Below are 12,416 nucleotides of genomic sequence, written 5' to 3' on the forward strand. Positions count from 1 at the left end.
GAATCGGCATCACCAGAGTATGCTTTAGTGCTTTGTTGATTGTCTAAATTTAAGAAAATGATGCAGAGAATGTTAAAAAGGAGGACTAACCTTAAGAGCAGGTCGTGCATGCATTTTTTTTTCTTTTGGGGGGAGCCACTTGTTAAATATTTAAGAACACATCCCTGGTTGGCCACCACAATGAGCTTTCCATTTAGCAAGGTGGTGTCCTAGCTCTCCACAGGGGATGAGGAGTGAAAAAAACTATGATTTATGGAGGCAGTTTGGGCTCATAGAATTTAGCAGTCAGGGACCTGTTCAAATCCTGACTGCCAATTACTGCTTTATGTGATCTTAGACAAGTCCCTAACTTCCCTGTTCTGGACTGGTTTCTTCATTTAAAAATGAGGAGTTTGGACTGAATAGTTGGCAGGACAGCACATTTATTGAGCATTAGACTACGAGTCAGGAAGTCCTGAGTTCAAATCCAGCCTCAAATACTTGCTAAATGATTTGTTCAAGTCCCTTAAATTCTACCTCAGTTTCCATAGTTGTAAAAAGAGAATAATAATAATGGCACCTACCTTCCAGGATAATTATGGGGATCAAATGGGATAATGCCTAAAGCTCTCTGAAAGCCTTAAAACCCCAAGGAAATGCTGGTGCTGCTAATGTTGGTGAAAGCTTCTAACACCCTTCCCAGCCCTAAACAGATGATCCTGATAACTGGGGATTCCACGTATGAACTTTCCCCTCCTGATACTGTCACTAGAATGTGCCATAGAGAGACTGCCTCTTCCCAAAGGGCTACACACTCACTCTTGCACTGGGAAGGGAAAGTATTCATTTTTATCTGTTAAAAACTTCTACAGCCTCTCTGAAAGCTTTACTGAGACCTCCACTAATCCCTGCCCATATTGGATAATCAGACAAAACCCATGGTCAGATAGGCCATCGCCTACTGCCCAGTGAGCTGGTGGTGATCTTATAGACCTTAGATCAGACAGATGAAGACATTCCTGGTCCTTCGGGTATGGCTAGCTCGGTACAATCACCTGAGTTTGCATTCTAATGATAATGTATTGTATCCTGGGATCACCTCCCTGCCACAGTTAGACATCAGGGCTTTCTTGGAGGCAAAAAGAGATGAGGGGACAGTGCTATGATACTTAAAGTAAAAAATATTATTAAATATAACTAACCTGTAAGCTATCTGAAAAAGTATAGCTATAAGCTGGCTGGAAAATTATAACTGGCTGTAAGTCCTGCCACATTCACCATTCAATGTAAAAAATTATTTATTAATTAGGCTCTAATCTGTGAACTTCTGGCTGGTTATCTGACTGCTTTTTTTTTTTTAAGTGAGGCAATTGGAGTTGAGTGACTTGCCCAGGGTCACACAGCTAGTAAGTGTTAAGTGTCTGAGGCCAGATTTGAACTCAGGTACTCCTGACTCCAGGACCAGTGCTCTATCCACTACACCACCTAGCTGCCCCCATCTGACTGCTTTTAATTTAATATGGGAAGAGCCAATTGGGAGGCTCTCCCCCTCCCCCACTGCCTCTCCCAGTCTGATAAGGAAAAGATTTAAAAACTTTTCTATTAAAACAAAAGGGTTTATTTATGAGAACCAATTTAAAAATTGGAATACAGGAAAGTAAGATATACAGCCTGAAACCTTTGCCAACAAACTCTGCTGCTGCCTATCCCCCTGTGGGTCCCTCGCCTGCCACTGAGAACTCTCGGTGGCTCCCTCTCTGTTGGTGTGGCCGGCTGTCTGCTGCCTGCGCTCTCAGTCACTCTAGCTCTCACTGTCAGTCGCCCCCACTAACCAAAGCCCATCTTTTCTCAGTCCTCCCTTTCACTTTCACTGTCTCCTTCACTCCTTTCTCCCAACCAACCTCCTAGCGTCTTCACTACTTCCTTTGACTCTCACTGTCTCTGTAGCATTTCTATAGCGTCCCTGCTTTTAACTTCTCTCTCTGTAGCCGCCCTTTCACTACCTCCGCTCCTAAATATAAACCCTTCTCTCTCCCTGAAACCATGGAGCCGGCCAGGCCCATGCGCACGCCAAGTTAATTCTCTGGCTGCTCCCGAGGCAGGTGTCTAAGGCTGGCCAACGTATGGGTTTTTCTGCGAACCCCCGCCTAGCTGGATGGAGGGACCCGGATGGGCGCAAGGTTTTCCGTGCTTATCCCAGATGAACGGGGAGTGGGCTGGGCAGAGGAAGCTCTGGCGCCTCAGGCATCCCGTGGACCTCCCAGCTGAGTCGGGGTGGGGGGGGGGTTACTCCTGGCTCTGGAGGCTTATGTGTCTGGGGCGATTTGGGAGAGCTTTAGCACTGGGGGAGGGGCGGCCCACTTAGGGCCAATTTTAGCCGCTCCCACTATTTAGGTGTACTCTATGTCTAAGACAGAGATTCTCATTCTTTCTCTCTCTCTCTCTCTCTCTCTCTCTCTCTCTCTCTCTCTCTCTCTCTCTCTCTCTCTCTCTCTCTCTCTCTCTGTCTTTCACCCCCTCTTCTCTGTCTGTATCTCTATTTATGTCTCCTGTCTTTCTTCCTCTCTCTAACTCCCTCTCTGTCTCTCTCTGTTTCTCTCATTCTCTGTATGTCTCTCTTCACCTCCCCTCCCAACTTTAGGTTATCATGATGGGCATATTGTAATCAGGTGGTTCTGGGCAGCAGTGGAGAGGTTCAACAATGAACAAAGGCTAAGATTACTTCAGTTTGTTACTGGAACTTCAAGTGTACCATATGAAGGCTTTGCTGCCCTCCGTGGGAGCAATGGGCTCCGTCGCTTCTGTATAGAAAAATGGGGGAAAATAACCTCCCTCCCCAGGTAAGAAAGAACTTTCTAAGTGGTGGGAAAACTATTGAAGGAAGGAAGGAGGGAGGGAGGGAAGGAAGGAAGGAGGAGGGAAGACAGAGGACAGAGGAGGGAGGGAGGACAGCTACCGAATACCAGAATCCATGGCTATTATCCTTGTCATTTCCTTAGACACCCATTACTCTTGCTTGTGCATCAGTGCAAATGTTTTCTCTGGTCTGATTTGGAGGGCGTCAGCTGTGACTCCCTTCTTCTACAAAGGCTGAGGGATAAAGGAAAAGACCCCAAGTACCCAACAATGTCCCTTAAAAACTGTCCAAGCTGAGGAGGCTTGGACACAAGGAAACAATCGACCTTTGTAGCTAAGGGCCTTCCTTTGGCTTGAGATGTTTTAGCATCCTGGTCAAATGTGCAGACCAAAGGGAATTTATTTACAGTCATAATCATGTCAAGTTGATGAGGATAAAGTCATTCATTATCTTCCAGCGTCAAACAGAAATTGTTTATAGGATCTATTCTTTGGGACTCCCCACACTCCTAGGGCTATTTCAATACAAATAACCAAGGGCTGCAATTCTGACTTGATTTGGTCTAGTGTTGTAGAACTTGGTGTTCTGGAACTTCTGTTGTTGGGAATCTATATGGAGGAAATTCCTTCCACTTAGGCTGACTGATAAGTGTTCTGAAATCCATTGTCTTAGCTGGGGCCCAGTGGAGTGACTCAACCAGGGTCACACAACAAACGAACTGTCATTGGTATTGTCCACTCTATAATAACTTTTAGCAGAAACTATAGAGAGTTAAAAGTCAAAGAAACATTTGTTGTTTAGTAATTTTTCAGTCATGTCTAAATCTTTACAATCCCTTTGGGGCTTTCTTATCAAAGATCCTTTCTTATCAAAGAAGTGCTTTGCCATTTCCTCCTCCAGTTCAATGGACAGATAGGGAAACTGAGGCAAACAGGGTTAAGTGACTTACCTAGGGTCACACAGTAAGTGTCTGAGGCCAGATTTGAATTCAGGTCTCCCTGACTCCAGGCCCAGCATTCTATCCACTGTACCACCTAGTGGCCTGAAAGAAACAGTAGGTATAGTTTAAAATAAAACTGTAGACAGAGCCATCAGGAGAACAGTGAGCTTGTCTAGTGTCTCAGTGACAGCCTGTCTTGCTCTCACCCATTTGGTTCTTTCATCCACTTGGCTGTTACATAAAACGTCTCTCAGATCTCATGCAAGCACTTGGGCTAACAAAACAGAGATAGAACAGGCATTCTTTGAGGATATTAAATGCAAGGCATCCATTCCTGAACCCATAAACATTTAAAGCCATTCTTTCCTATGTGGCTCCCCTCCCTCCCCCACCCCCCCCATACCTCTCATACTCATACACTCTTACAAACACACAAACACTCCACACTCATACACTCTCTCTCACACACATACACACACACACCTCACACTCATACACTCTCACAAACACTCCACACTCATACACACTCTCTCACACACACACATACACACTCTCACAAACACACAAACACTCCACACTCATACTCTCTCTCTCTCTCTCTCTCTCTCTCTCTCTCTCTCTCTCTCTCTCTCTCTCTCTCTCTCTCTCTCTTTCTCTCTCTCTCTCTCTCTCTCTCTCTCTCTCTCTCTCTCTCTCTCTCTCTCACACACACACACACTTTGTTCCTGGGGTTCCTACAGGATCAAGCAACCCTCCAGTTCACATGGCTTAGTGCCAGTGAAGGGACTGGACCATGTTTTTACTCCATATTAGGACTTCCTAGGAGACCAATCCCTTTTTTCCCTTTGGTATATCCTCCTGTGCCCAGCCAAGGGCTATCCTTTTCCTAGTGTGTTTCCCTCCAACTCCCCATTGCAATGTCTTCACCTGTTGCTAGTTCCTGCATGCACATGATTCCCTGGAGGACTGCATGGCAGAAAAGGTCCCTGGCCAGGAAATGAAGGTAGACCTCCCTTTCAAAGGTCAAGACCAAGGGCACAGTACAGTCTTGTAAAAGAGCCCTAAACAAAAGCATCATCCTTGGAACAAAGCCAAGCAAAGACAAGGGGAATTCATCCCTTTTCTAGAGAACTCCCACCTTAGCCAGGACAATGGGGCATGCCTGAGCACACTCATTACAAAGTGGTTTTAGGTTCATTTGTAATCTTGGTAATCCTGGTGGCATCTCCACCTCCTTCAAGGAGGGGGCTGAGGTATGCTAGTAAATAGGAGCCATTAAGAGACCCCAAGGGAGTGACACTACAGTGCCCCCACCCACCCACCCACAAAGACTATGATCTGAATTATATTCTGAATGAGTGCATAGAATGTCAGGCTGGGTCAAGTCAGGCTTAATGGGGATAAACAAATGTAAGGGTTTAGCAGAACTAGTATATGATAGTACATGATAGCACATGACAGAATGGTGGCAAGGGTTCAAAGCCAGGAGGACCAGGAAACACCCCATCCAGCAGAGCTGTGAATATTGCTGAAGTCACGGGGTTTTCTTTTGCATCCTTGTCCCCACAGACAGCAGTGTGTGCGCGTGTGTGTGTGTGTGTGTGTGTGTGTGCGCATGCGCGCATGCTCAAGTACGTGAGATCTCCATTAGACTAGGAGCTCCCTGAGAGCAGAGAGAGAAAACCTCTAGCTGTGCTTTGTTTGTATCTGTAGCTCTCAGCATAGAGCCTGATACACAGTGGGTACTTACTAAATGCTTGTTGATTGCTGATTCTTCTAGTCACGATGGTGGGTTTGGGTCAGAGAAGAGAAAATGGTGTGCTGTGACACATTAGTAATGTCTCTGAGTGATTTCCTAAAAATCCCTTTGGAGGGTTCCATGTAGCTTTGCTTTTTTGTTGTTTCTTTGAGAGTTCTGGAAGTACCCACCCTTGTACACCGGGAACATGGTCTCCATGTTCCGAGAAGTCCCAAGTCAAAGAAAATCACTTTAGAAAGCACTTGGCAGTTGGCCCGAAAGGGTTTGTCTTTCCAGCCGATTCTCCTCTGAGAGCCAGCCTCTCACTGATTCTCTTTTCCTTCCCTTCCCCCACTCAGGGCACACACGTGTTTCAACCGCCTGGATCTCCCGCCATACCCCTCCTACTCCATGTTGTATGAGAAGCTGCTGACAGCTGTTGAAGAGACCAGCACCTTTGGTCTGGAGTGAGGAGAGGGGAGCACTCGTGCTGTCACCCTGACCTTGCCGCTGGCACCGCCCTCTCTGCCCCCTCTCCCCATAATTTGGGCATCTCACGATTTTGTTTTCAAACCAAACCAGGATTGACAAAAGCTGTGCATGAAGAACTAACTGCCTTCTTCTCCAGTGTCACCTCCAGGCTTCCGTCCTCTCCAGGGTCTCAATGGACTGCTCGCTCGTATGCAATATTCCCAAACAACCCTCTGGAGGTCTGTGTGTCTCTCTGCATACCTCCATTACTAATGATGAAATGCGAACGCAAGTCATGCTGCACTCGACCAAATGTCACTCAGTGTTTACTTTTGTCCAGACTGATGAGAGACAGAAGGCACCTGGAGCATTCCAAACTTCCCTGTGCTCATCCCTCCCACCAGAGCCACCCTTGGTCCTGGTCCCTCCCATCCAGCTCCAGAGAGTGGGAGCTGGCCAACAGTCTCTTGTCCCCCATTTTACTTTCCTTGTGCATTCCCCACCCATCCAAGGGACGGCTCTTGGCAAAACGGACATTTTTATACGTTGAACTCGTGATCCACCTGTGTGGCATCCATGCCCTTCACTGGAACTGACCCAAACACATGGTGCAAATAAGACATTTTCAAACCAACAACAAATGTTGGGTGATGCAATGCAAAGGGTCCCCGTGATGGGGATGCCTGTGGTTTGCTGGTGACCATCCAGCAGGTTATCAAGACGGGATCTGGAGAGGGTGGGAGCCTTTCTGCTGGGATGCCAACCACATGAAAAGCACAAATGTGCACATGCCCCAGAGGGAGATTCTCAGAAGTAGCATAAAGGAGCAGGCTCTGACCCCATCCCAAATGTTGGAGAGAATGTGATGAGGGGAATGGGAAGATGGACATCTCACCCCTGTTTTCATAGCTTCCAGTCCCATCCACTGGTCTCTTGACTGTCCAGGGTTAGCGCTTCTTCCAAATTCAGCAGTGTCTAGACAATCCCACCATTTCCTCAATGCCATGTATTACTTCTCTAACAGGGCTAACTTTTCTATTTGTTTTGTTCTTTTCTTGGGGCCGGCGGGGGTGGGGGGGTGGGTTTTCTTTTCTCATCAAGTGCAAATCTCCAGTCCCTCAGAGTTGAATCTCCCAAGGAGCAGAACCCAGGGAGGCAAACCTGTGGGGAATGGTGCTACCATTGAGGTATCGAGAGTAGCACAGCCCCTCGTCTAGGTTAGGCATATGTTGTGATGCCCCTGGAGTAAAATTTCACTGTCTCAGTGGCGTGTGAAGTTATACCAAAATGAAGAGCCAGTTCCTTTTAACATTTCATCAACAGAGTTCAGGAAAGTCTGTGTTCAGAAAATCCTTGGTAAGGTCCAAAGTGAGCTGAGCTCCTGGATGACAGGGATTTCTCGGGAGTGGTGGGTTCGGAAACTTTTCGAACAAACCCAACTAGAGCGATTGTTTACAAGCCTTCTTGTCCCCTCTACTCCACAACTCCTGAAATGTTTCAGAAATGAAAGTGTTTCCCTTGACTGGAAAAAGGCTCCGGTGGCCATCCCACCCACATGTTGAAATGCCAACTTGTTTTCTCACCTTGACTCCAACGCCCACCATTTTCTTATCCTATCTCTAACTCAAGGAAAAAGATAGGGGACAAATCACTTGCAGTTAAACAAGGGCTTACATCACAAAATGAACCTGGCCATGCCCAAATATGCCCATTCTGTAAAGATGGCAATTTTATGTGGTTACTCGATTCCCAGACCACTTTACTGCCCTGTCGGCATTTTTCTATCAGAATGTTCACACTGCAGGTAAGAGTATTTCAGAGAGTCTGAAACTTGAGCATACTATGTATTCCAGCATCTGAAAAGTCACAAGCCCTGAAGGGTTACAGAACACCTGGTTTTGCTGTGATTAAATCAGAACAGAGGTAACCAGGTCATTGTATGCATGTTCTGGGACTCAAGCTGTCTCAATGTCGGGGCTGTTTGGATTTGGCAAAACACTACAGTGCACATCTGTGAACCTTAGCATAAATCAGAGTTCATTCATCCATTTTACAGACATTTTGCGATCATCTACTTTTTGCTAAGCAACGAGAGGGATACATATCTGCACAAGACCATACCTGCCCTCCAGGGCTTTACAAAGTACCCGAATGGATTCATCTTAAACCTTGACCTCCCTGTGTAGAGAGGGAGTGAGGTGTGTGCTGAGGAGACCTTGTGCACAAACAGACTCCACTCTTTGGGTCTTTCCTTTTACCTGGACGTGAATACTGTACAGCATCCCAAGCCCACTGAGATCACCTGACACAGAAAGCAAGCACGACTTTCATTAATCATTCCGATTGGCAGCTTCTGCACAGGGAAAGACTTTCCTCCCAACTAGGATCAGAGATGGGGGAGCAGGGAGCCTTAAGGGATTCCTAGTGCCGCATTCTCATTTTATAGGTAAGAAAACAAGCCAAGAACGCTTGTGATTTACCTGAGATCATGCAGGTAGTAAGTGGCAGGTGTGGAACTCGAACCCAAGGTCTCTGATCACTCCCTCTTGCTGCTTGGTGTGCACAGTATATGTGACTCAGGGAATGTGCCCGACATCCTCCCCTCTGACTTGAAGAGGATGCTCAAGAAAATGAGAGAGGAAGATTAAGGGGAGGGATTCTGCTTCGCCCCTAAAAAAGACATTTGTTTAGCCAACAACACAGTCATGGGGCTGGAAGGGAAGAGAATCAAGACCAGGGAAGAAGACAGCCCTGAATTCAATTGTTTGCCTCTCTTCATCTTGTCCCCAGAAATAAATCAGGTTCAGTCACCAACAAGGCTAGGTGTTTTCTAACCAAAATGTTGAGACGAATGTCCAGCGGATTGGTCTTAGTTTGGCTAGAGACCCTGACCTGGTAGATTTAAAGTTGGAGGGACCTTAGAGGTCATTTTATCCAGTGCCCTCACTTCATGGAGGAAGAAACCAAGGCCCAGAGCAGGGACACGACTTGCCAAGACTTCCCACAGCAGAGCCAGGACCAGAATCTCAGTCCGGGTGCCCTCACTCCAAAGCCAGCACGCTCTCCCGTGTAACATGCCCCCTCCTCCATCAGCAAGAGATTTCTCCTTAGTAAAGAGAAGCAGGAAAGGAAATGAAGAAAGGGAAAATAAAGAAAAACTACTCCTTCCCACCTTGAGAGGGTACCAGGGATTTATTTAGGTTTGCATTTTATCACTGATTTAAAATAAAAACCTGGGTTTTTGTGTTGTCTGACTTCCTCTTCTAGCCAGGGCTACAGGATGGGCCAAACAGCACTGGAGCCAAAGGGATCTAGGAATTCTGGGTCTCTCCCAGGACCCCCACCTCCCTTCCTCTTTCCTCACAGTCTCAGGGACGACATGCAAACCCAGCTAGATACTGAAGGTGCCTCCTTGTCCAGATCAGCCTCGGCTAAGGGGCCCTGCCTCAAAATCCCTTCCTTCATCTAAGCTAAAAAGCCCAATTTGGGGGGTGGGGCAGTAGGCACTGAGAGGGATGCACATCTCTACAAGACCATACCTGCCCTCCAGGGCCTTACAGTCCAAAAACTGGATTCCTTCTTTCCAGTCCCGCTGCCCCAAAGTAAACTATCCTAAAACTGAGACCAGGCCAAGAAACAAGCCTTTTCCTGATTCTCTTCTCCCAATGTTGGTTTAATCAACTCTCATGTCTAAATTCAAGCCCCAAATTAACCTATTTTGCGATATTAATATATAGGGATCCACGTCACACTCAGGATGTCTCTATTCAAAGACTCCCCTCTCCCTCTCCTCCCACCCCTGGCTCTCTGTATCCTTAGAAGCAGGCTCTGAGCCCCAGGTCCTTCTGCCTCCAAGGCAAGATCTCTCCCCACTAACACCACATAAGTGTTAATATACATTCATGCTCAAGTGGAGATTTTGGAAAGGTGATTTCTGACATACAGAGATGTGCATGCCTAACTGGAGAATCATTTCTGAAAGACCAAGAAAAATCAACTTAAACTCATGTAGTGCATCTTTAGCAAAAAGACAGTGTGGGGTGGTGACAAAGACATGAGAATGTGAGTCAAAAGACCTGAGTTCAAATCCCAGCTTTGTTATTTAAGACTTCTGTGACCCTGGACAAGTCAATCACCCTCTCTAAGCCTCAATTTCCTCATCTGTAAAAATCAAGACATTGAACAAAATCATTCCAGAGATTCTAAATCAATGAGTTTGCAAAGTCATCCGTTGTCTTGAATATTAAGACTCCGTTCATGAGTCGGATTTTGTTGGGGGGCGGAGCAGAGATTGGTGGAGATACAGAACCGAATTCTATTTTTGCAGATTCAAAACAGCTAAAATAAAGAAGTCTGGGTCGTTTTTTTCCCGTGTGACCCTTCACCCTCTCCCTTTAACTCATCAATTACCAGTCACCATTTCCAGACAAGATGAAACACTTTCAGAGGAAAACAACTAGATCTTTCTATAACAAATATGCTCCTTGATTTGGATAATTTCCAACCTTGGAGCTTTTGTGATTGATTGCAATACTGTGTCAGAAAAATCTGAGACCGATTTTCCAGTCATTGTAAGGTCCTAAAGAGAAATTGTTATTTTCTTGTTAGTGAGTCCTGTAGTCCCTTTGTTTCCATAGAAAAAATAGGCGCGTGTAGATAGTGTATAGGTAGACTAGCTAGTGTGCCGTTAGCCTAATTCCCTGCAGCTTCCAATTTACCTAAAAGAAATGTCGACTCTGGTTTTGTTAAAAAAAAAAAAAAAAGAAGAAAAGAAAAGAAAAAGGAAAAAAGACTTCCTACTAGTCAATGGCAGGAAAGGTCCTCATTCTGGGGCTGATTTTGCTGATACTCAGGCTTTGCCTTCTATTTACTTATATCACCTTAAAGGAATGTCAATAAAACCTCTTTGTTATGGCATCTGGTGTAGACTCCTGATTGGGAACACAAAGGGCTCCAATATGGTGGCCTTTGGGTAGTTTGGATGATCACCCCGAAGGGCCCACGGGTGGATGGAGACTTTTCCTGAGGTTGTCATCATTCCCAAAGCTGGTCCATCGGCCCATCGCTTTAGCTACATCCTCCTCTTGCCCCCCCAGAAAGAGATGTAAACAGCCCACCCGAAGAAAGGGGCTCTTTCCTCACTTCCCCTTGATAGCTGGATTTGGGTAAGAATCCCTCTTGCCTCCCCACTCACCCATCCACCATGATGTTCATGCCTATCCGTGCTGACTGAATTACCCTCCTCCCCTCAAGAGATCAGTTCGAGTGCTCACATGTGTGAGTTCACACACATCCTCCTACTAGAAGCTGCCGCTAGCAGAAAGCAAGCAAATAAGTAATTAGTCACATGTCCATGTTGTGCCTGTTCTAGGTGCTGAGGATACAAAGTAAAATGAAATATCTTCCCTACCCTCAGGGGGCTTACCTCCAGGGATTGGACTTTTCCTCCCTTGTATCCCCAGAATTTAACACGGTTCCTGGCACAAAGGAAGTGAGTAATAGATGCTTGTTGACCGACTAACAGATTTTTATTAGCATATGTAGATAAGCAAATGAGGATACAGAATAAATACAGGGTCATTCTGCTGGGGGGGGGGGAATGTATGGTATTTAAGCTGCCTTTTGAAAGAAACTAGAGGTATGGAGGGAGGGCATTTCAGGTGTGAGGTGTAACCAGTGCAAAAGACCAGAGAAAGGAGACAGAATCCTGGGGCTAGGTCCACTTGGACCATGGAATTCAAGAAGAGGACTTGGGTGTCTATCAAAGGGCTGGATGGGGAGATCAGTGGGGCCTCCTTGTGGTTAATGGCAAATGGAGGCGAAAAGGGCTCTTACCCTAACATCATGTTTATGAGGCTGCCAAGGACCAGTCCACTTTCCACATGGTCTGGGGCTCTTTGTCAAGTAGGCAGAAGAGATGAATTCTCCCTGCTGCTCCAAGAAATTCATGGGAATCCTGATGTTGCAGAAATAGGAAATATGTCTAATGTTTTCTGGGAGCTGTTAGCCTTTCTAGGCTCCTAGAATTGGGGGCAGGGAGGAAAAAGCACTGAGCAATGGATCTTAGCCCCAAAAGATTTTCATTTTGAAACAATCCTGGACGATTGGCCTGGTTAGACAGAATTCAGAGGAGATCCTGGAAATGCCAAACGACAACATCAGGAAATGAAACATCCAGGAAAAGCCCCCAAGGAGAGAGTGTGAAGACACGCCCCAAAGGTGAGAGTGTAAAGACACCCCCATTCTCTATAACTGCTTTTAAAAATAGTTCTGGGGGCAGCTAGGTGGCACAGTGGATAAAGCACCAGCTCTGGATTCAGGAGGACCTGAGTTCAAATCCAGCCTCAGATTACTAGCTGTGTGGCCCTGGGCAAGTCACTTAACCCTCATTGCCCCTCCAAAAATTAAAAAAAAAAATAGATCTGTAAGTT

The 12,416-nt window shown here is 46.2% G+C and overlaps 1 protein-coding gene across 6 annotated transcripts in view; it reads left to right on the plus strand.

The window, feature by feature from the left end:
* Positions 1-7,048, plus strand: part of HECW1 (HECT, C2 and WW domain containing E3 ubiquitin protein ligase 1) — a 283,331-nt gene extending 276,283 nt beyond the window's left edge. For all 6 annotated transcript variants that reach the window (XM_043963546.1, XM_043963531.1, XM_043963566.1 and 3 more), the window contains 2 exons: positions 2,621-2,819; positions 5,874-7,048. In XM_043963546.1, coding sequence (XP_043819481.1) covers positions 2,621-2,819; positions 5,874-5,985 — 311 coding nt within the window. In that variant the 3' untranslated portion in view covers positions 5,986-7,048. The remainder of the gene's footprint in view (positions 1-2,620; positions 2,820-5,873) is intronic.
* The last annotated feature ends 5,368 nt before the right edge of the window (positions 7,049-12,416 follow it).

This window comes from Dromiciops gliroides, chromosome 1, assembly GCF_019393635.1.
Source record: "Dromiciops gliroides isolate mDroGli1 chromosome 1, mDroGli1.pri, whole genome shotgun sequence".
Classification (NCBI taxonomy): domain Eukaryota; kingdom Metazoa; phylum Chordata; class Mammalia; order Microbiotheria; family Microbiotheriidae; genus Dromiciops; species Dromiciops gliroides.